Source organism: Stegostoma tigrinum, chromosome 2 (genome assembly GCF_030684315.1).
Source record: "Stegostoma tigrinum isolate sSteTig4 chromosome 2, sSteTig4.hap1, whole genome shotgun sequence".
Taxonomy (NCBI): domain Eukaryota; kingdom Metazoa; phylum Chordata; class Chondrichthyes; order Orectolobiformes; family Stegostomatidae; genus Stegostoma; species Stegostoma tigrinum.
In genome coordinates this window covers 162,016,054-162,041,760 of record NC_081355.1, presented here as the reverse complement: position 1 = coordinate 162,041,760, position 25,707 = coordinate 162,016,054, and the positions used below count along the sequence as shown (strand labels likewise).

Genomic DNA, 25,707 nt, shown 5'->3' with positions numbered 1-25,707 from the left:
GCTCTAGTTTTATAAGATTAGAGGACCACAAGAGACAGTTGGTATGAGTTTCACCTGCTAGTCATTGCAGTTCAGGTGAGGGGAGACGTTGAGAAGGAGGGTACCTCGTGAATAATCTTCACATCAGTGGTTGAAACAAACGTCCTTTAGGGATGGAAACTGCCATCCTTACCTGGTCTGGCCTTCTTGTGACTCCAGACCCACAGCAATGTGGTTGCCTTTCAACTGCCCTCAGGGCAATTAGGGATGGACAATAAGTGCTGCCTGGTCAGTGATGTCCCTCATCCTGTGAATGAATAAAAAGGATTGTACCTGAACAGACTCAGAAAAAGAGTAAGAAAGTTGCATAACGTTTAAGCAGTATTTAGATATTCACTTGCGTTACCATAATCTTCAGGGCTATGGGTCAAAAAAATGGCATTCGTGAAGCTGGAGAAAACAAGGTGTAGAGCTGGATGAACAAAGCAGGCCAAGCAGCATCAGAGGAGCAGGAAGGCTGACGTTTTGAGTCTGGACCTCACCAGTTCCCACAGTCTCCAGTGAAGTTGGATCTTTGTTGACCAGTGCAGCCACAATAGGCTGATTGACTGCTTTATGAGCTGGAAATGTCCTGAAAATTTGGTGAAAGTAGAGTCCTCAAAACTTTTAAGTTAGAAGTGGAGCGATTCTTTTAAGCTAGGGGCAAAAGGTTATCAGGGAATATAGTTTGGAGGTTAAAATTAGATCAATCATGATTTTATTTAATGGCAGAGCAGACTCGAGGGACAGAATGGTTTCCCCTTGCACCTTGTTTATATATATTTTCTCTCTCGTAATTTTTCTTTCTTAGTATCTGTTGCGGTTTATTTGTCTCTCCTTGGGTTTCTTACTCTCAGTTTTGCCCCCCCAGCCCTCTATTTGTCTCCTCCATTTCTCTCCCCCTTGGTTCCCCTCTGTCTCCTCTCCGTCCCATATTGCCAGTATTTTTATGGTGTACAGATATCAAACTGTGTCTGATGTGTTTGTAACCAAAACACCATAAGATACAGGAGCAAATTAGGCTATTCAGCCCATCAAGTCTGATCCACAATTTTATCATGGCTGATATGTTTCTCAAATCTATTCTCCTGTCTTCCTCCTGTAACCCTTGATCCCGTCACTAATCAGGAACCTATCTATCTCTGTCTTATATACACTCAGTGACATGGCCTATGCAGCCCTCTGTAGCAGTGAGATCCACAGATTCCCCACCCTCTGCCTGAAGAAACTCCTCCTCATCTCAGTTCTAGGGGGCTTCTCCACCACTTTGAGCCTGTGCCCTGGGGTCCCAGTCTCTCCTATCAATGGAAACATCTTTTCGATCTCCACTGTACCCAGATCTGCCTGTATTCTGTAAGTTTCAATCAGAACCCCCTCCCCTATCCTTCCAAACACCATCGGGTACAGATCCAGAGTTCTCAACCAGTAACATTTCTCCACATCATGTGGAGAAATCACCAGCGATGTTGATTAGAATATGTTTAAACAACCAGGTTCCCAGGACAGAATATTCCTTGATCAATTACAAAATTACTTGAGCTGGCCCAAATGGGAGGACCTTGCAGACTGATTGTCAGCACAAGATGGCCAAAGAACTAAGAGAACAATCTGAAGCCGAAACTGTCTGCGATAATCCTCCACCCAAGCCCCACAGCAGACATAGGGCGTGAGCAGCAGACTTGGCACAGGTCTGTGTGATACAATGCTGCAGGCTTAGGGTTACAATCCTACACTGACATATGCTGCACAGAGGGATTTGCATGTGGGTCTATGGATTTGTTTGTAGAGCAGGTGGAGTCTGACAGGTGGAAGCTGAACGGATGAGCTGCTCACACAAACGGAGTAGAGGGTGGGACAGAAATTGACACACAATCAAAAACAACAGCCAGCAGCTGACAGTGAAAACATCCAGCCCGTCGCACTGCTTTGGGAAATGGCAAGAGCTCCCTGATGGAACCAGAGAATAGCTCAAAGAGACTTCACAAAGACACAGGTGAGCGTGCTTTCCCATCAGAGTGAACCTGTTGTTGTAAATGTGTGTTTAATATTCCACCCACTCCTCCCTCACTCCTCACACCCTTTAATATCCCACACAGTCTAATCCCACTTTGCCCACACTTTGGAAGATGCTGCCCGAGGATCTTTGGTGAATTTCTGCAGAGTATCTTGTAGATAGTACACACTGCTGCTACTGAGCGTCGGTGGGGGAGGAAGTGGAAGCTTGTAGATGCGGTGCCAATCAAGTGAATGAATGTCCTTTATTATCACATGCGTTCAACATAAAATACGGTGAAGAGTGTGTATTGTTGCTCAAACATAATTCACAGAGTAAAATAAGAAAGAAAACTTAAAGAGAGTCCAACTTTACCTACTCTGCTGTTAAAGCATGCCCACGCCAGTGTCTCGCTCTGGGCTATACTAGCCCATGCCATGCTGTAGAGAGTGTCTCGCTCTGAGTTACACAAGCCCACACCATGCTGCAGAGAGAGTGAGCCACACTGGAGTACACCAGCCCACACCATGCTGCAGAGAGAGTGTCCCACACTGGAGTACACAAGCCCACACCATGTTGCAGAGAGAGAGTCCCACACTGGAGTACACAAGCCCACACCATGTTGCAGAGAGAGAGTCCCACACTGGGCTACACAACCCACACCATGCTGCAGAGAGAGTGTGAACTGGACACAATACTCCAGATGTGGCTGAACCAGGCTTTTGTACAGCTGGAGAATAACTTCACAGCTCTTGAACTCAATCCCTCTATTAATGAAAGCTAACACACCATACACCTTCTTAACAACTCTATCCACCTGGGTGGCAGCTTTCAGAGAACTGTGGACATGAACCCCAAGATCCCTCTGCTCCTCCACACTGCCAAGAATCTTACCATGAACCCTGTATTCTGCTTTCACGTTTGTCCTTCCAAAATGAATCATCTCACACTTCTCAGGGTTCAACTCCATCTGCCACTTCTCAGCCCAGCTCTGCATCCTAGCAATGTCCCTTTGTAACCTAGAACAGCCCTCCGCCCTGTCCACAACTCGAACCACCTTCGTATCAACCGTGAATTTACTAATCCACCCTTCCACTCCTTCATCCAAATCATTTACAAAACTCACAAATATGATGGTGACGGCGAGCACGAGGGGGCATAGCTTTAAACTGAGGGGTGAAAGATATAGGACAGATGTCAGAGGTAGTTTCTTTACTCAGAGAGTAGTAAGGGAATGGAACGCTTTGCCTGCAACGGTAGTAGATTCGCCAACTTTTGGTACATTTAAGTCGTCATTGGATAAGCATACGGACGTACATGGAACAGTGTAGGTTAGATGGGCTTGAGATCGGTATGACAGGTCGGCACAACATCGAGGGCTGAAGGGCCTGTACTGTGCTGAAATGTTCTATGTTCTATGTAGAAGAGGACACAGAACAGATCTTTGTGGTACACCACTCATAACTGAGCACCATGCTGAATATTTTCCATCCACTACCACCCTTTTTCTTCTAAGGGTCAGCCAATTCTGATTCCAATCTGCCACAAGTCCCCCTTATCCCATGTCTCCTTACCTTCTGCATGAGCCTACCATGGGGTTCCTTATCAAACACCTTACTTAAATCCATGTATACCACATCCACTGCTCCACCTTCATCCACATGTTTGGTCACCCCTTCAAAGAATAATGAAACAGAAAAACTAGGAGCAGATGTAGGCCATACAGCCCATTGAGTCCAGTCTACCATTCAATAAGATCATGGTTGATTTTATCATCCTCAACTCCACATTCCTACCTTTCCCCCAGAACCCAGGATTCCCTTACAGATTAAAAATCTACTTCAGGCTTTAATGTATTTAATCCACCAGCCAGCACAGTCCTCTCTGCTAAGTAATTACACAGATTCTCTCCCCTCAGAGACAAGAAATTCCTCCTCATTCCTGTCTTAAAAAATGTGTGACCCCCCAACCTCCCTTTCAGATGATGTCCTCTGGTCCTAGATTTTCCTCCAGGTGAAACAACCTAGACACACCTTGTGAAGCCCTGCATCTAACCCCGTGCTGTCCCTGTCCTGGGAGTGTTTGATGGGGGAACAGTGTAGAGGGAGCTTAACTCTGTATCTAACCCCGTGCTGTCCCTGTCCTTGGAGTGTTTAATGGGGACAGTGTAGAGGGAGCTTTATTCTGTATCTAACCTCGTGCTGTCCCTGTCCTGGGAGTGTTTGATTGGGACAGTGTAGAGGGCGCTTTACCTTCAGTTTGAAACACTAGAGCAAGCTTTCCTATTGCAGGGTGCATGCATTGCTGGTAAGTAGCCCCTCCCTGGGTTAGAGCTGTTGCTGCTGAGTTACAGTCATGCTGTGACAGAGGGCATGAATTCCATGTGATTGACCACAGGGTTTTGAAGAGTATGATCTATTTCCAAGGCAGGGTCTTTTTTATTTATTCACATGGGGCTGTGAGCCTGACGATTGCCCCAGGTGTTTATTGTCTGTCCCTAGTTGCCCTGTGAGGAGATGGTGTGAGCTGTCATCTGGTCGAGCCACAGTGCTGTGAGGGAGAGCGTTCTGGTTCCACCTGAAGCACATGGACATCAAGAAGGCAACTCAAAGCCACCTTCTCAAGAGGCAACTAGGGACATTCAGGAAACACCAGACAAAAAGACAAGCCAAACATACCAGCCACTGAATGGCATTATGCAATCCAGAAGCTTATGTTGTATTGCTCAGGTGTGTTAGTGTGTAACCTCTCACCTCTGTTACAGCCAGGGAAGCCCAGCAGCTGGAAGTTTTTGAAAGGTGGATTAATTACCACTTAGAGAAGGTGAGTGAAGAGTGAGTGTGAGACAGAAGCAAAAGGAACCCAGAAGCACAGAATCTGGGACATAGGCTCAGTTTCTTTTACTAAAGCATTGTGATTGACAGGAATGTCTACAGCAACAAGTCATTGTGGAAAGATTGGAAAAGGTGGGCTGGTTCAGAGGAGATTTGAGAGAAATGTTGGAAATCACAGAGTAAACAGAAAGGAACAGTTTCTAGGGGTAGAAGGTTCTGTGACCAGAGAGACACAGATTGAAGAAAATCAATAAAAGGACCAGAGTCAAGGGAAACAGGAAGAATTATTATTAGTTTCAGCAAGTCATTATGATGTGGAACACAACCTGGAAGGGCAATAGAAACTATTCAGCAAGAATTATGTAAAGACTGTTTCTCTACAATTTTCTGTATCTTTCGTTGTGGACTGAAATGGGAAAGGGTTGTTTTAAAACACCAAGGAATGTGGAATATTGCACTTTTTATAAAACGCTCAGTGCAAGCGGTGTTTACGCAGCTGCTTGTTCAAGCAGTGAGGGGAGATTACTGCAGATTAGCTGGAGCCAGAGGGGCATGTATGAGGGAGATTTAGTCAGTACCAAGCAGCTGATTAGCCTTTGCAGTGGTGATCAGTTATGGCTGATGAAAGCTGCCAACAACAATATGCTTGGCTCACAGCAGAACAGTTTGGGCCTGGGAATGTTTTGGCAGAAATCATTGGAGTTCAAGAGGAGAAGGAGTTGTTCCTGGTTCTGCAGGCTCCAGAGAGAGTCTCATAGCAAAGACACAATCAGAACAGTCTACCTCCTTGGAGCACTCATGGGACAGCATCTTCTAAACACATGACCACTTCCATCTGAAGAACAGGGGCTACAGATACATGGGAACACTGCCCCCGACAAGATCCCCTCTAAGCCACTCACCATCCTGACTAAAATGCAGTCTTCCTAACCTCTGAACTACTCCAGTCAAAGGTATCACCGTTCCTTCACGGTCACTGGGTCATAATCCTGGAATTCCCTCCCTAATGGCATTGTGGCTCAACTTACAGCACATGGACTGCACCGGTTTGAGAAGGCAGCTCATCACCACCTTCTCAAGGGGCAACTAGGGACAGGCAAGAAATGTTGACCAGCCAATGACACCCATGTTCCATGAAGAAACTTTTTGGACCTACTGTTTCGATCCACAACTTCAGTGCATGACATTCTGCATAATGGTGTTGTAAATGATACCATAGGCTCCTCACAACAGTCTTCAGCTCACAAACAAAAACAGAAGTTGCTGGAAAAGCTCAGCAGCTCTGGCAGCGCCTGTGAAGAGAAAACAGAGTTAACATTTCAGGTCCGGCGACTCTTCCACAGAGCCCTCCATTTCAGCTCATCCAATCAGCACCTTGCTAAAGAAATGGGGAGCTCAGATCCCACCAGAACTAGGCAGAAATTATAGGACACTATGCTGCTACATTGCCAGGCAACAGGCCACACAGCCCATTGATTGGCTGATTAAAGCAAACGCACATGTTCTCAGTTCTTTGTAATGGGTAGAGGAGGTACTATACCTAACCAGCCCACACTTGTGGTGATTTGGTGATTGGACAGCACTTGCTGAATTATCCTGAGTGTGTTAATTGCTACACAATCAATCAAGCTGATAAACTGGCTCATTCCTGCTTGCTAAAAATGTTTGGACAGGAGACCAGCCAACACACAAACTCGGCCAAGATAACAAAGTGTGGAGCTGGATGAACACAGCAGGCCAAGCAGCATCTCAGGAGCACAAAAGCTGACGTTTCGGGCCGAGACCCTTCAACACAAACTCGGCCAACTGTTTAGAAACTTGCACTAACAGTGATTTATGTCAAATGGGAGGGACTGGTCCCCAACGCTTTCTCAAGACAACTGATCAGAATCAAGTCGTGACCCAATCAGCAGCTCCTTCTCCTTTGCTTTGATTTGATGATTAATGTGTTTGTCCCAAGGATTGTGACAAAGTGAATGATGTTGTGATTCCCTTTTCAGTCTCGGGACAGGTCATTGAGGAATGAGGTCAGGTGAAATAATTTCACTCAGAGGGTTTTGTATCTTTGGAATCCTCTGTCCCACGGGGTTAAATATGGTCAGGTATATTTAAGGCAGGAAGAGACAGATAATAAAATCAAAGGATTCTGGAAATCTGAAACAATAACTGAAATTGCTGAGAACCTCAGCAGGTCTAGCAGCACCTTTGGAGAGAAAGCACAGTTAATGTTTTGACTCCAGTGACCCTTCTCCAGAATTGTTTGTAATTGGGAAAGGGGCAGTATTTCTGCCAATAATGTTCTGGGGACCTGGTTTTGAATCCCGCCATGACTGATGGTGGAAATTGGATTCAGCAAAATATCTGGAATTAAGAAGCTAATGATGACCATGAACCCATTGTCGATTGTCGGGGAAAAACCCATCTGGTTCACTAATGTGCTTTAGGGAAGGAAGTGGCCATCCTTATCTGGTCTGGCCTACATGTGACTCCAGACCCACAGCAATGTGGTTGACTCTGTACTGCCCTCTGGGTAATAAATGCCCTCATCTCGTGAATGAATAAAAAAGTAGAAAAGCTGGAAAGACTGGGTTTGTTTTCACTGGAACGCGGGAGGTTGAGGGGGGAACATGGTAGAAGTTTATAAGATTGTGAATAGCATGGATAGAGTGGAAAGTATGAGGCTTTTTCCCAGGGTGGAGCGGGTATGTTACTGAGGGACACAGGCTCAGGGTGTGGGGTGGGCAGATGTTTAAAAGGGATGTGCGAGGCATGTTCTTCACACAAAGGGTGGTGTCTGCCTGGAACACACTGCCAGAGGAAGTGGGGGAAGAGACACGATCGCAGCATTTAAGAACCACCGGGACGGACACATGAATGGGAGGGGAATAGAATGATGCAGATCCTGCAAGTAAAGACAGTTTTAGTATGGAATGACCTAATGTGCGTGCGCAGGCCTGGAGGGCCGAAGGGCCTGTTCCTGTGTTGTACTGTTCTTTGTCCCTTGTTCTTTAACAGGGTGGTGTGTTGAAGTGGCAGGCAATTGGAAACTCGGGATCTTTTTCACAGGCAGTACGTAGATGTTCTGTCAACTGGCCTCCTAGTCTATGCTTTGTTTCCCCAGTGTAGAGGAGACCACATTGTGAGCAGCGAATGGAGTTGGGTAGATTGAGTGAAGTGCAGGTGAAGTGCTGGAAGATGTGTTTGGGCCCTTGGAGACTGAGAAGGGCGAAGGTTTGAAACCATTCACTGTTGTCTTTAGCAGCCCACCCAGCATTTATCTCTTTCATAAACCCTCTCTCCCTCAGAGTGCAAGGGTTTGGGGTGGGAGGGGTTGGGCTGTTCAGGTTGTGAGTGGGAGGGGTCAGGGCGGGGATGTGGGGATCTGGGTAGGAGGAGTCAGGGTGGGGGAGTGGGGATCTGGGTGGGAGGGGTCAGGGTGGGGGTGTGGAGATCTGGGTGAGAGGGGTCAGGGTGGGGTGTGGAGATTTGGGAGGGAGGGGTCAGGGCAGGGGTGTGGTGAGGGGATATGGGTGGGCGAGGTCTGGGTGGGGGTGGGTTTCTGGGTGTGAGGGGTCCGGATGGGGGTGTGGGGATCTGGGTGGGAAGGGTCAGTTTGGGGGTGCGGATGAGGGAATCTGGATGGGAGGAGTCAGGGTGGGGGCTGAGGGGATCTGGGTGTGAGGGGTCTGGGTGGGGGTGGGGTTGTAGGGATTTGGGTGGGAGGGTGAAAGAGATTGCGAATGGGGAAGTTGGTTGCGGTGGGAGGTGTCTGGGTGGAGTTGTGGGGGGAGTTGGACTGGGTTGGGGGCCATCCTGGTGGGATTGGACTGTGTGCACAGTGACAGTTCTTGTGTCTCCTCTTCAGAGACAATTATCAAGGAGATCGGTGAATGTGTTGCAGGATTTACAGGATGGAGAATTTTTCATCATCTTCCTTGAAGCATTAACTGGCGATCTCCTGGTGAGTGTGACATCTCCAGCTGAGATTGGCCAGGCCCACCTTGGGCTTGGCCATTGATTGGAGAATCACTGAGGATCCCCCCCCCCCCGACCCCCCCCCACCCATTGCTTCCCCCTCAGTGCCCTGGGGAGACTAATAGGATTGATCCTTCCATGTAATTGGTGCCCCTGGCAATGAATGACCTGCTGATGGAGGACTCATGGCCTATCAGACGCTGTCTGCCTGTGGGAAGTGCAGCGTCCGAGCCACAGCAGGAGGCCCAGGGGAAAAGCTGAATGATGATTGGGTGAGAATCACAGGGGGAATGGTCAGAGTGAAGGGGCTTTTGGCCAAGATTAATCCCACAGGTCAGAGAGTGACTCTTCCAGCAGAGTATGAATGCTACTTTGTGATGGAGCCCTGGGTAAAGAGTAATAACTGGATCATTAATAAATTTAATTAATGTCCTAGAACATAGAACATTACAGCACAGTACAGGCCCTTTGGCCCTCGATGTTGTGCCGACCTGTCATACCGATCTCAAGCCCATCTAACCTACACTATTCCATGTACGTCCATATGCTTGTCCAATGACGACTTAAATGTACCTAAAGTTGGCGAATCTACTACCGTTGCAGGCAAAGCGTTCCATTCCCTTACGACTCTGAGTAAAGAAATTACCTCTGACATCTGTCCTATATCTTTAACCCCTCAATTTAAAGCTATGCCCCCTCGTGCTCACCGTCACCATCCTAGGAAAAAGGCTCTCCCTATCCACCGTATCTAACCCTCTGATTACTTTATATGTCTCAATTAAGTCACCTCTCAACCTTCTCTCTAATGAAAACAGCCTCAAGTCCCTCAGCCTTTCCTCATAAGACCTTCCCTCCATACCAGGCAACATCCTAGTAAATCTCCTCTGCACCCTTTCCAAACCTTCCACATTCTTCTTATAATGCGGTGACCAGAACTGTACACAATACTCCAAGTGCGGCCGCACCAGAGTTTTGTACAGCTGCAGCATAACCTCTTGGTTCCGGAACTCGATCCCTCTATTAATAAAAGCTAAAACACTGTATACCTTCTTAACAGCCCTGTCAACCTGGCTGGCAACTTTCAAGGATCTGTGTACATGGACACCAAGATCTCTCTGCTCATCTACACTACCAAGAATCTTACCATTAGCCCTGTACTTTGCCTTCTGGTTACTCCTACCAAAGTGCATCACCTCACACTTGTCTGCATTAAACTCCATTTGCCACCTCTCAGCCCAGCTCTGCAGCTTATCTCTGTCTCTCTGTAACCTACAACATCCTTCGTCACTATCCACAACTCCACCGACCTTAGTGTCGTCTGCAAATTTACTAACCCATTCTTCTACGCACTCATCCAGGCCATTTATAAAAATGACAAACAGCAGTGGACCCCTCTCATGTCTCCTCCTGGGTCTTCTGAGCTCTCTCTTTAGGTCTTTCCTGGCTACCTCGTAGCCCTCAAGTGCCCTAACTGAGCCTTCACATCTCATCCTAACATAAGCCTTCTTCTTCCTCTTGACCAGAGATTCCACTCCTTCGTAAACCTCGGCTCCCGCACTCTACAGCTTCCCCTCTGCCTGACAGGTACATACTTATCTAGGACACACAGGAGCTTTTCCTTGAATAAGCTCCACATTTCTAATGTGCCCATCCCCTGCAGTTTCCTTCCCCATCCTATGCTCCCTAAATCTTGCCTAATCTCATCGTAATTGCCTTTCCCTCAGCTATAACTCTTCCCAGTGGTACACACCTATCCCTTTCCATCACTAAAGTAAACATAACAGAATTGTGATCGCTATCACCAAAGTGCTCACCTACTTCCAAATCTAACACCTGTCCAGGCTCATTACCCAGTACCAAATCTAATGTGACTTCGCCCCTTGTTGGCCTATCTACATACTGTGTCAGGAAGCCCTCCTGCACACACTGGACAAAAACTGACCCATCTATAGTACTCGAACTATAGTGTTCCCAGTCAATATTTGGAAAGTTGAAGTCCCCCATGACAACTACCCTGTCTGTCTCATTCCTGTCGAGAATCATCTTTGCTATCCTTTCCTCTGCATATCTGGAACTATTCGGAGGCCTATAGAAAACTCCCAACAGGGTGGCCTCTCCTTTCCTGTTTCTGACCTCAGCCCATACTACCTTAGTTGCATAGTCCCCAAACATCCTTTCTGCAACTGTAATACTGTCCTTGACCAACAATGCCACACCTCCGCCCCTTTTACCATCTTCTCTGTTCTTACTGAAACATCTAAATCCCGGAACCTGCAACAACCATTCCTGTCCCTGCTCTATCCATGTCTCCAAAATGGCCACAATATCGAAGTCCCATGTACTAACCCATGCTGCACGTTCACCCACCTTATTCCGGATGCTCCTGGCGTTAAAGTAGACACACTTCAAAACAACTTCTTGCTTGCCGGTGACAACTTGCGTCCCTGAAACTTTATTTCGGACCTTCCTACTCTCAACCTTCTCTATACTCGAACTACAATTTTGGTGCCCATCCGCCTGCTGAATTAGTTTAAACCCACCCGAATAGCCTTAGCAAATTTCCCCCCCAGGATATCGGTACCCCTCTGGTTCAGGTGAAGACCATCTTGCTTGTAGAGGTCCCACCTACCCCAGAAAGAGCTCCAATTATCCAAGAATCCAAAACTCTCCCTCCTGCACCATCCCTGTAGCCACGTGTTCAATTCCTCTCTCTCCCTATTCCTCCCCTCATTAAGACGTGGCACGGGCAACTAACCAGAGACAACTCTGTTCGTCCTAGCTCTCAGCTTCCATCCTAGCTCCCTGAATTGCTGCCTTAAATCCCCATCTCTCTTCCTACCTGTGTCATTGGTGCCAATGTGGACCATGACTTGGGGCTGCTCCCCCTCCCCCTTAAGGATCCCAAAAACACAATCAGAGACATCACGCACCCTGGCACCTGCGAGGCAACACACCAACTGTGAGTCTCTCTTGTCCGCACAGAACCTCCTATCTGTCCCCCTAACTATGGAGTCCCCAATGACTAATGCTCTGCTCCACTTCCCCCTTCCCTTCTGAGCAGCAGGGACAGACTCTGTGCCAGAGACCTGTGCTCCACTGCTTTCCCCTGGTAAGTTTCCCCCCCCCCCCCCCGCAACAGTATCCAAAACGGTATACTTATTGTTGAGGGGAATGGCCACAGGGGATCCCTGCGCTGTCTGCCGGTTCCCTTTCCGTCCCCTGACCATAACCCATCTGCCTTTTCCCTGTACCTGCGGAGTGACTACCTCCCTGTAACTCCTCTCAATAACCCCCTCTGCCTCCCAAATGATCCGAAGTTCATCCAGCTCCAGCTCCAGTTCCCTAACGCGGTTTTCAAGGAGCTGGAGTTGGGTGCACCATTGGGTCCTGTTTCAGGATCAGGGAGCGTGTTACCCCTTCACACCATTCCCCCAAACATCCCCTCTCATATCCTCACAGACATGCATATACTCACACTCTCACTCACATATTCAGACCTTACACCTATACTCACGCTGATTCACTAACTCACTCACACACATCCTCACTCTCTCATTCATCTGCACAATCACACTTGCTCACACACACACACATTCAATCACATTTACTCACTCACACACACACTCACACACACGCACTCTCTCTCTCACACACACACACACACACTCACACATACACTCTCCCTTACATGTTCTCACACACACATACACTCACTCATTTGCACAATCACACTCGCACTCACACACATTCTCACTCACTTTTACTCACTCACACACACACATTCAATCCCATTTACTCACGTATATGCTCTCTCACTCACACACTGTTACTCACACATACGCTCTCTCACACATTTACTCACACACTCTCTCACTCACACATACACTCACTCACATTTACTCACTCACACACACTCTGTCACTCACATACACTCTCTTAATCACACACGCACTCTCTCACTCGCATATAGAACATAGAACAACACAGCGCAGATCCACACATGTACGCTCTCTCAGTCATCTGCACAATCACACTCGCACTCACACACAATCTCACTCACTTTTACACACACACACATTCAATCACATTTACTCAATCACACACACCCTCTTTCACACACACACACACACACACATGCTCACTCACACGTACTCTCTCACTCACACATACACTCTCCTTCACATTTACTCACACACACATGTACGCTCTCTCAGTCATCTGCACAATCACAGTCACACTCACACACAATCTCACTCACTTTTACACACACACACACACACAAACACACATTCAATCACATTTACTCACTCACACATATGCTGTCTCCCTCACACACAGTCTCTTATTCACACATACACTCTCTCACTCACATTTACTCACACACACTCTCCCACTCACACATACACTCACACATTTACTCACACACACTCTCCCACTCACACATACACTCACACATTTACTCACACACACTCTCCCACTCACACATACACTCTCACACATACACTCACACATTTACTCACACACACTCTCCCACTCACACATACACTCACACATTTACTCACACACACTCTCCCACTCACACATACACTCTCACACATACACTCACACATTTACTCACACACACTCTCCCACTCACACATACACTCTCACACATACACTCACACACACTCTCCCACTCACACATACACTCACACATTTACTCACACACACTCTCCCACTCACACATACACTCTCACACATACACTCACACATTTACTCACACACACTCTCCCACTCACACATACACTCTCACACATACACTCACACACACTCTCCCACTCACACATACACTCACACATTTACTCACACACACTCTCCCACTCACACATACACTCTCACACATACACTCACACATTTACTCACACACACTCTCCCACTCACACATACACTCTCACACATACACTCACACACACTCTCCCACTCACACATACACTCACACATTTACTCACACACACTCTCCCACTCACACATACACTCTCACACATACACTCACACACACTCTCCCACTCACACATACACTCACACATTTACTCACACATTTACTCACACACACTCTCCCACTCACACATACACTCACACATACACTCACATTTACTCACACACACTCTCCCACTCACACATACACTCTCACACATACACTCACACACACTCTCCCACTCACACATACACTCACACATTTACTCACACACACTCTCCCACTCACACATACACTCACATTTACTCACACACACTCTCCCACTCACACATACACTCACACATTTACTCACACACACTCTCCCACTCACACATACACTCTCACACATACACTCACACACACTCTCCCACTCACACATACACTCACACATTTACTCACACATTTACTCACACACACTCTCCCACTCACACATACACTCACACATACACTCACATTTACTCACACACACTCTCCCACTCACACATACACTCTCACACATACACTCACACACACTCTCCCACTCACACATACACTCACACATTTACTCACACACACTCTCCCACTCACACATACACTCACATTTACTCACACACACTCTCCCACTCACACATACACTCACACATTTACTCACACACACTCTCCCACTCACACATACACTCTCACACATACACTCACACATTTACTCACACACACTCTCCCACTCACACATACACTCTCACACATACACTCACACATTTACTCACACACACTCTCCCACTCACACATACACTCTCACACATACACTCACACATTTACTCACACACACTCTCCCACTCACACATACACTCACATTTACTCACTCACACTCTCCCACTCACACATACACTCTCACACATACACTCACACATTTACTCACACACACTCTCCCACTCACACATACACTCACATTTACTCACTCACACACTCTCACTCACACATACACTCTCACACATACACTCACACATTTACTCACACACACTCTCCCACTCACACATACACTCACATTTACTCACTCACACTCTCCCACTCACACATACACTCTCACACATACACTCACACATTTACTCACACACACTCTCCCACTCACACTCTCTCACTCACATTTACTCACTCACACACACTCTCCCACTCACACATACACTCACATTTACTCACTCACACATACACTCTCACTCACACAGTCTCTCGCTCACACATTCTCACTCACATTTACTTACTCACACACACACTCTCTCACTCACATTTACTCACTCACATTTACTCACTCACATACACTCTCTCGCTCACATTTACTCACTTACACACGAACACACACAATCACTCACACATACACTCATACTAATGCACTTACTCACACATACACCCACCTGTTGCTGTGCCTGTTCTCTCTCTCTCTGACATTTCTGTTTTCTATCTGTGTCTCTGCAATAATGCGTCTCCCTGTTTTCTGTCTCTTTCTCTCTGCAGTTATAAGTCTTTCAGTTATCTCTCCCTCTGACTCTGTCTCTCTTTGCCTCTCTCTCCCTCTCTGCCTCTCTCTCTCTCTCTCTCTCTCTGCATTCATGTGTTTCTCTGTTGATTCTAGCCCCGGATCACAGGTCTCTGGTTCTTGCTCACATTCTTCACCTACTGGAGACGCAAGTGGAACCTGGCGATAGCCTTCACCTACCTGGAACAGCAGCAGGTAACTTCTGATGGGAGAGCTGGGGTGGGGAAGGGGTTAGGGAGGGGGTGTGGGTTGGAAGTGGAGGGAAGGGGCTGGGTGAGTGGGCGGAAGCCTCTCAACGCTAGTGTTTATTGTCCATCCCTAGTTACCTTTTGAGAAGGGGGGCGTTGAGCTGCCTTCTTGAACTGCTGTAATCCACATGCTGTTGGTTGACGCACAATGCCCTTAGGGAGAGAATTCCAGGATTTTGTGCCAGCTTGTTATGAATGGTCATTTTGGAAAGAGTGGCCACAACATGATAAAATTCTTCATTGGGCAAGAAAATAGAATAATTAGAAAGCAGGGTCCTTAGTCTAAAAGGAAGCTACAGAAGTATGAGAGGGTGAATTGTCTGTAACAGATTAGGTAACATTATTAAAGTCATAACAGTAGAAAGGTAATAATTAATATTTAAGGAACAAATTATTATGAATGCTGTTGTAGGTATGATTGAACAATTCATAATCCCAGATCGAGCCTGAAAGATCTCCCTTCTTTTATCTTTGTTATGATGGTGTTTTTCACTGAAACATGGTCACACAAGGCAGCAGATGTTATTTCAAGACAGAACACAAGTTTATTGCACAAAAACAAAATAAACCACAGCAAACCAACTCCACATAGAACACTTACAAAAATCTGAAAACACCTAGTGAAATAAAGCTGAAACTTATTTTCCAGCATCAGGTAGGCTTCAGCTGGAAACAGCCTGCTGATTTGGTTTCTCAAGTTGGACCATCGAGGAGGCCAGGAGATGTCAGCAGCTGGGATTAGGGCAAGGCAGTGAGGGTCAGGGAACTGACGGTGTGGGTATCACATCTCAAGGATGGACACTAAGTAGTGATTAGTTCCAGAAACAGTGTGTTGTTAGGATGGGGCTGGACTCAGACAAGAGGGATCCATGGCGGCAGTTTGATCATTGCTGCAGAGATAATGGGAACAGTGTTCTATGCTCTATAGTGGTAAGGGCGTGGAACGCCCTGCCTGCCAGTGTAGTCAACTCAGCCACATTAGGGGCATTTAAACAGTCCTTGGATAAGCATATGGATAATGATGGGATAGTGTAGGGGGATGGGCTTAGATTAGTTCACAGGTTGGCACAACATCGAGGGCCAAAGGGCCTGTTCTGCACTGTATTGTTCTATGTTCTATGCTGGATAAGCCGAGATAACAAATTCTGGAGCTGGAGGAACACAGCAGGCCAAGCAGCATCTCAGGAGCACAAAAGCTGACATTTCAGCCTAGACCCTTCATCAGAAAAGAGGGAGGGAGAGAGGATTCTGAAATAAATAGGGAGAGAGGGGGTGGCAGATCGAAGATGGATAGAGGAGATGAGAGGTGGAGAGGAGAGTATAGGTGGGGAGGTAGGGAGGGGATAGGTCAGTCCGGGGAGGATGGATAGGCCAAGGGAGCGGGATGAGGTTAGTACGTAGGAAATGGGGGTGCAGCTTGAGGTGGTAAGAGGGGATAGGTGAGAGGAAGAACAGGTTAGGGAGGACGGGACGAGCTGGGCTGGTTTTGGGATGCAGTGGGGGCAGGGAAGATTTTGAAGCTTGTAAAATCCACATTGATACCATTGGGCTGCAGGGTTCCCAAGCGGAATATGAGTTGCTGTTTCTACATGTCATCTAAAGAATGGGAGGGGGAGTTAAAATAGTTCGCGACTGGGAGGTGCAGTTGTTTATTGCGAACCGAGCGGAGGTGTTCTGCAAAGAGGTCCCCAAGCCTCCGCTTGGTTTCCCCAATGTAGAGGAGACCACACCGGGTACAATGGATACAGTATACCACATTGGCAGATGTGCAGGTGAACATCTGCTTAATATGGAAAGTCATCTTGGGGCCTGGGATAGGGGTGAGGTAGGAGGTGTGGGGGCAAGTGTAGCACTTCCTGCGGTTGCAGGGGAAGGTGCCGGGTGTGGTGGGGTTGGAGGGGAGTGTGGAGCGGACAAGGGAGTCACAGAGAGAGTGGTCTCTCTGGAAGGCAGGCAAGGGTGGGGATGGAAAAATGTCTTGGGTGGTGGGGTCGGATTGTAGATGGCGGAAGTGTTGGAGGCTGATGTGTTGTATCCGGAGGTTGGTGGGGTGGTGTGTGAGGATGAGGGGGATTCTGTTTTGGTTGTGATTGCAGGGACGGGGTGTGAGGGATGAGTTGCAGGAGACACGGTTGAGGGTGTTCTCGACCACTTGGGGGTGGGGGTGGGGATATTGCAGACCTTGAAGAATGAGGACATTGAAGATGTATGGGAGTGGAATGCCTCATCCTGGGAGCAGATGCGGCAGAGGTTAAGGAATTGGGAATAGGGGATGGAATTTTTGCAGGAAGGTGGGTGGGAGAGGTGTATTCTCGGTCGCGGTGGGAGTCGGTGGGCTTGAAATGGACATCAGTTTGTAGGTTAACAAAAGTGTGGAGCTGGATGAACACAGCAGGCCAAGCAGCATCTCAGGAGCACAAAAGCTGACGTTTCGGGTCTAGACCCTGCTTGGCCTGCTGTGTTCATCCAGCTCCACACTTTTGTTATCTTGGATTCTCCAGCATCTGCAGTTCCCATTATCACTGATTCACTTTGTAGGTGGTTGCCTGAGATGGAGACTGAGAGGTCCAGGAAGGTGAGGGATGTGTTGGAGATGGCCCAGGTGAACTGTAGGTTGGGGTGGAAGGTGTTGGCGAAGTGGATGAACTGTTCGAGCTCCTCATGGGAGCACGAGGCGGCTCCAATACAGTCATCAATGTAACGGAGGAAGAGGTGGGGTTTGGGGCCTGTGTAGGTGCGGAAGAGGGATTGTTCCACACAACCTACAAAGAGGCAGGCATAGCATGGGCCCATGCGGGTGCCCATGGCCACCCCTTTTGTCTGTAGGAAGTGGGAGGAATCGAAAGAGAAGTTGTTGAGGGTGAGGACGAGTTCAGCTAGGCGGATGGGGGTGTCAGTGGAGGGGGACTGGTCGGGCCTGCGGGACGGGAAGAAGCGGAGGGCCTTGAGGCCATCTGCATGGGGAATGCAGGTGTATAGGGACTGGACGTCCCTGGTGAAAATGAGGTGTTGAGGAGTGGGGAATTGGAAGCTCTGGAGGAGAATGGAGGGCTTGGGTGGAGTCACGGACATAGGCAGGGAGTTCCTGGACTGGAACGTGGAACAATCCCTCTTCCGTACCTACGCTCATTCTAAACCCCGCCTCTTCCTCCATTACATTGATGACTGTATTTGCGCCGCCTCGTGCTCCCAAGAAGAGCTCGAACAGTTCATTCACTTCATCAATACCTTCCACCACAACCTCAAGTTCACCTGGGCCATCTCCAACACATCCCTCAGTTTCCTGGACCCCTCTGTCTCCATCTCAGGCAACCACCTAGAAATTGATATCCATTTCAAGCCCTCCGACTCCCACAGCTACCAAGAACACACCTCCTCCCACCCACCATCCTGCAAAAATTCCATCCCCTATTCCCAATTCCTTCACCTCCGCCGCATCTGCTCCCAGGATGAGGCATTCCACCCCCGTTCATCTCAGATGTCGTCATTTTTCAAGGACTGCAACGCCCCCCCCGCGATAGTCGAGAACACCCTTGACTGTTGTCTCCTGCAATTCATCCCTCACACCCCGTCCCTGCAATCACAACCAAAACAGAATCCCCTTCATCCTCACAAACCACCCCACCAACCTTCCGATCCAACGCATCATCCTCCGACACTTCCGCCATCTACAATCCGACCCCACCACCAAAGACATTTTCCCATCCCCACCCTTGTCTGCTTTCCAGAGAGACCACTCTCTCCGTGACTCCCTTGTTCGCTCCACACTCCCCTCCAGCTCCACCACACCCGGCACCTTCCCCTGCAACCGCAGGAAGTGCTACACTTGACCCCACACCTCCTCCCTAACCACCATCCCAGGCCCCAAGATGACTTTCCATATCAAGCAGATGTTCACCTGCACATCTGTCAATGTGGTATATTGTATCCATTGTACCCGGTGTGGCTTCCTCTACATTGGGGAAACCAAGAGGAGGCTTGGGGACCACTTTGCAGAACACCTCCGCTCAGTTCGCAACAAACAACTGCACCTCCCAGTCGCGAACCATTTTAACTCCCCCGCCCATTCCTCAGACGACATGTCCATTCTGGGCCTCCTGCAGTGACACAATGATGCCACCCGAAGGTTGCAGGAACAGCAACTCATATTCCGCTCGGGAACCCTGCAGCCCAATGGTATCAATGTGGACTTCACAAGCTTCAAAATCTTCCCTCTCCGTACCGTATCCCAAATCCAGCCCAGTTCATCCCCCTCTCCCTAACCCGTTCTTCCTCTTCCCTATCCCCTCCTCCCACCTCAAGCCGCACCTCCATCTCCTACCTACTAACCTCATCCCACCCCCTTGACCTGTCTGACCTCCCTGGACTGACCTATCCCCTCCTTACCTCCCCACCTACTCTCACCTCTCCTGGCTCCATCCCCGCCCCTTTAACTTGTCTGTCTCCTCTCCACCTATCTTCTCCTCTATCCATCTTCGGTCCGCCTCCCCCTCTCTCCCTATTTATTCTAGAACCCTCACCCCATCCCCCTCTCTGATGAAGGGTCTAGGCCCGAAACTTCAGCTTTTGTGCTCCTGAGATGCTGCTTGGCCTGCTGTGTTCATCCAGCTCCACGCCTTGTGATCATTGCTGCGATGAGTTTGGCAAAATACCTCACATTGTAAAACCCTTTTGGGGAGGTTGAGTTTAGATACACCAGCACCACTTGGTGTGAGACCAGGAGGACTCAGTGTAACAACAGTCCTCTGGTCAGATCAAAGGGAAACACTGACCTGTCCCCCTGACTGTCCTTTCACTCCATTCAAAATTCTTGTGCTTCGTTCTTTTTCCTCTCTGAGTATGTGTGTGTAAGAGTGAGTGTGGGAGGATTGAAGGGAGTGTGTGTGTGAGTGAAATTGAGATTGTGTGTGTGGGGAGGGACAGTTTTGAAAGGGGATGAAGCTGGAGTTTGATACATTTGAGAAATACTGTGTTTTAAATGCATTTGGAGCATAGTTTGATGAAATCTTTATTATTGACGTGACTCTAGAGCAATGAATGGAGATCAATCGCGCAGACCCCCCATCAGGAGGGAGGAGGAACTGAAGGAGATTAATTTTAAATGAAACAAATTCTGGAGAAATTGCTAGGACTGGAAAGTGAGAAAATCCCAAGGTCTAATATCCCTGAGTACTAAAGGAAATGCACCTGAAAGTAGTGGATTAATTGATGGTCTTTGGAACAGTTCCTACAAAAGGTATGAAGGCAGATGTGGCCCCAATGTGAAAGTGGATAGAGACATGATTAGATTAGATTCTCCACAGTGTGGAAACAGTTCCTTTGGGCCAACAAGTCCACACCACCCCTTGGAGCATCACACCCAGACCCACACACCCCTGAACACTACGGGCAATTTAGCATGGCCAATCCACCTAACCTGCACATCTTTGGGCTGTGGGAGGAAACCGGAGCACCTGGAGGAAACCCACGCAGACACGGGGAGAATGTGCAAACTCTGCACAGATGCCCGCCTGAGGCTGTAATTGAACCCGGGTCCCTGGCGCTGTGAGGCTGCAGTGCTTGGGCAGCACAGTGGCTCAGTGTTTAGCACTGCTGCCTCACAGCGCCAGGGACGCGGGTTCAATTCCAGCCTCAGGTAACTGTCTGTGTGGAGTTTGCACATTCTCCCCGAGTCCATGTGGGTTTCCTCCAGGTGCTCCAGTTTCTTCCCACAGTCCAAAGATGTGCAGGCTAGGTGGATTGGCCATGCTAAATTGTCCATAGAGTTCAGGGGTATGTGGGTTATAGGGGGATGGATCTGGGTGGGATGCTCCAAGGGGCGGTGTGGACTTGTTGGGCCGAAGGGCCTGTTTCCATGCTGTAGGGAATCTAATCTAATCTAATCTAACCACTGAGCCACCATACCACCCCATTAATAATGGGGAAAAAGTGTGAGAGTCTGTTATATATAATAGAATAATAGAGCATTTGAAAAGCATTAATCGGATTAGACAAAGCCAGCAGGTGGGTTTATGAAAGGCAAATTATGTTTAACAAATCTACTGGGGTTTTGTGAAGATGTAACTTGTGGAGTAGCTGAGAGAGAATCAATGGATGTGGTGTATTTTTCATAAGATCTCACAGTAGAGGTTTGTGGTAAAAAAAAGAAATGAGATGGAGTAAAAAAATCATTCTTGGGATGAGGACAGCACTGGCCAGGTCATGTTCTGAGGAAGGGCCACTGGACCTGAAAAACTAACTCTGATTTTTCTTTCACACATGCTGTCAGATCTGCTGAGCTTCTCCAGCAACTTTGTTTTGTACAGGCTAGGCCAGCATTTATTGTGCATCCCTAATTGCCCAGAGTCAGATCACATTGCTGTGATAATAAAATGTGAGGCTGGATGAACACAGCAGGCCCAGCAGCATCTCAGGAGCACAAAAGCTGACGTTTCGGGCCTTGACCCTTCACATTGTTGTGGGTCTGAAGTCACATGTAGGCCAGACCAGGTAGGATGGGTTTTTCCCCAACAATCAATTCATGGTCACCATTAGGCTCTTAATTGCACCACCTGGCTGCTGGCAGGATTCAAACCCAGGTCCCCAGAACATTACTCAGAACGATAGCCCAGCAATAACACCGCCAGGGCCATCACCACCCTGTCATTTGAGGATTGAGAATTGTTGGGCTGACAGGGAACAGAGAATGGGAACTATTAGTTCTTTTTCCAGGTGGTGGTGAGTAACTGGATGGATTCTGTGAGGATCAGGGCTTGTATAGAATTACCTGCAGGAGGAGACTGCGTGAAACATTTCCAGGTTTACTATGTCTCAGGGCAGGGCAGGGCTGTGATCTGTGAGGAGGAGACAAGAAGGGCTGGAAGGTGATTGAGACAAGCTGTGTGTGTGTGAGGGCGTGTGATTGAGTGAGTGAGTGAGTGTGAGTGTGAGAGTGTGAGTGAGTGAGTGGGTGTGTGTGTGTGTGTGTGTGTGTGTGTGTGAGTGAGGCTTTATAAGATTTTAGTTAGGTCACATTTAGAGTATTGTGTTCGGTTCTGGTCGCCACATCACAGAAGAGAGCCAGAAGAGATTTACCAGGAAGCTGCCTGGATTAGAGGGTATGAGCTATAAGGAGAGGCTAGAAAATCTCGGGTTGTTTTCTCTGGAGCAGCAAAGGCTGAGGGGAGACTTGATAGAAGTCTGTAAAATTCTGTGATGTATGGATAGGATTCATGGTCAAAATCTTTATCCCCAGAGTTGAAGTGTATAACACGAAAGTACATGCATTTAAGGTTAGAGGGGGGAAGTTCAAAGGAGATGTGAGGGGCAAGTTTTTTACCCAGAGAGTGGCAGGAATCTGGAATGCACTGCCAGGGCTGGTGGTGGAGGCAGATACGGTAGGAATGTTTAAGGGGCTTTTAGATAAGCACACAAATGTACAAGGAATAGAGGAATACGGAACAAGGGCAGGCAGAAGGGATTAGTTTAATTTAGCATCATGTTTGGCACAACATTGTTGGCTGAAAGGACTGTTCCTGTGCTGTACAGCTCTATTGAAGAAGTGAGTAAACACAATGTAGATGCAGTACGATGTAGAACATAGAACATAGAAAAGTACAGCACAGTACAGCCCCTTCAGCCCATGATGTTGTGCCGTGGAATATTCCGAATCCAAAAATAAAATAACCTAACCTACATTCCCCTCAATTCACTGCTGTCCATGTGCATGTCCAGCAGTTGCTCAAATGTCACTAATGACTCTGCTTCCACGACTTCCACTGGCAAAGTATCCCATGCGCGCACAACTCTCTGGGTGAAGAACCTCCCTCTGACGTCACCTCTATACCTTCCTCCTAACACCTTAAAACTATGACCCCTCGTGGCAGTCAATCCTGTCCTGGGGCAAAGTCTCTGGCTATCGACTCTATCCATGCCTCTCATTACCTTGTACACCTCGATCAGGTCACCTCTCTTCCTCCTTCTCTCCAGAGAGAAAAGTCCGAGCTCAGTCAACCTCTCCTCGTAAGACAAGCCCTCCAGTCCAGGCAGCATCCTGGTAAACCTCCTTTGCACCCTCTCCAAAGCCTCCATATCTTTCCTATAATAAGGCGACCAGAACTGGACACAATATTCCAAGTGTGGTCTCACCAGGGTTTTGTAGAGCTGCAGCATAACCTCGTGGCTCTTAAACCCGTCCCCCTGTTAATGAAAGCCAAAACACCATGTGCTTTCATAACAACCTTATCCACTTGGGTGGCAACTTTGAGGGAGCTATGCACTTGAACACCAAGATCTCGCTGTTCCTCCACACTGCCGAGAATCCTGCCTTTAATCCTATATTCAGCATTTAAGTTCGACCTTCCAAAATGCATCACTTCGCATTTATCCAGGTTGAAATCCATCTGCCATTTCTCAGCCCAGCTCTGCATACAGTCAATGTCTCACTGAAGCCTGCAATAGCCCTCGATACTATCAACGGCACCTCCAACCTTTGTGTCATCAGCAAACATACTAACCCACCCCTCAACATCCTCATCCAAGTCATTTATAAAAACTACAAAGAGCAGAGGCCCAAGAACAGAGCCCTGCGGGACACCACTCAGCACTGACCTCCAGGCAGAATACTTACCATCTACAACCACTCTCTGCCTCCTGTCAGCCAACCAATTCTGAATCCAGACAGCCAAATCACCCTGTATCCCATACCTCCTGACGTGGCTAAATGTGAAAGGGTACACCTTGGTGTGAGATCAGAGAGGCAGAGTATTTTAAAATTTATTTCCTGTCTGTCTCTTTGCAGATAAACCTGGCGAATATCAGCATCAATGAGGTTCTGTCTGGAAACCCTGATGTGATTCTTCAGCTGATTGGGAATCTGGTTGCTCACTATGAGGTGATGATACCAGAGCAGGGCTATACAACAAGCTGTGTTTATATATCGCTTATAACTGAATGAAATCACTCAAGCTCCTTACCAGGAGGATTATCACAGAACACAGAAACAGAACATAGAACAGTACAGCACAGTACAGGCCCTTCGGCCCACAATGTTGTGCCAAACTTCTACCCTAAACCTAAGGTCTGTCTCACCCCCACCCCTACCTTATACTATCATCCATGTGCCTATCTGATAGCTGCCTAATGAGGCCGACTCCGCTACCCTCTCCGGCAATGCATTCCATGCCCCGACCACTCTCTGAGTAAAGAACCTACCTCTGACGTCTCCCCGATATCTACCTCCACTCACTTTAAAACTGTGCCCCCTCATAATAGCTACCTCCACCCGAGGAAAATGTTTCTGGTTCCCCAATCTACCTATACCTCTGATCATTTTGTACACCTCTATCAAATCATCTCTCATCCCATCTTCTAAAGAGAAAAGCTCTAGCTCTCTCAACCTTTCCTCATAAGACCTTCCCTCCATTCCAGCCCACATCCTGGTAAATCTCCTCTGCACCTTTTCCAACACTTTCACATCTTTCCTGTAATGAGGAGACCGGAACTGGACACACTACTCCAGATGTGGCCGAACCAGGCTTTTGTACAGCTGGAGCATAACTTCACGGCTCTTGAGCTCAATCCCTCTATTAATGAAAGCCAACACACCATACACCTTCTTAATAACTCTATCCACCAGGGACGCAGCTTTCAGGGAAATTTGGTCATAAACCCTAAGTGGGCTACAGGGGGATGGGTTGGGTGGGATGCTTCAAGGGGCGGTGTGGACCTGTTGGGCCGAAGGGCCTGTTCCCACACTGTAGGGAATCTAATCTAACCTAAAATCCTTCTGCTCCTCCACACTGATTGTTCTTGAACTGCCTTTCAGTAGCTGCCATACTAGCCCTGACTAGCAATGCCACTCCCCCGCCTCTTTTTCCACCCTCCCTATTTGTTTTAAAGCATCTAAATCCCGGAACTTCCAACAACCATTCCTCTCCCTGAGTTACAAAGTTTCTGTAATGGCCACCACATCATAGTTCCAAGTACCAAACCAAGCTCTAAGCTCATTCGCCTTATTTCTGATACTTCTAGCATTGGAGTACACACACCTCAAACCATCTCTGTGTTCACAATTACACTCCATCGGCCAAATTTCTTTGTAAACAACCTCACTCCCTAATTGTGTCTGCTGGCAGACTGATTACCTCATTCTCTGAATT

At 47.9% G+C, this 25,707-nt stretch overlaps 1 protein-coding gene across 1 annotated transcript in view; it reads left to right on the top strand.

Moving 5' to 3' along the window:
• Window positions 1–1,904: 1,904 nt before the first annotated feature.
• LOC125466666 (desmoplakin-B-like) overlaps window positions 1,905–25,707 on the top strand; it is a 71,265-nt gene continuing 47,462 nt past the window's right edge. The window contains exons 1-5 of the mRNA XM_059641178.1: window positions 1,905–2,011; window positions 4,776–4,834; window positions 8,711–8,806; window positions 15,417–15,515; window positions 24,348–24,440. Of these exons, the coding sequence (XP_059497161.1) occupies window positions 1,969–2,011; window positions 4,776–4,834; window positions 8,711–8,806; window positions 15,417–15,515; window positions 24,348–24,440 (390 nt within the window). The 5' untranslated portion in view covers window positions 1,905–1,968. The remainder of the gene's footprint in view (window positions 2,012–4,775; window positions 4,835–8,710; window positions 8,807–15,416; window positions 15,516–24,347; window positions 24,441–25,707) is intronic.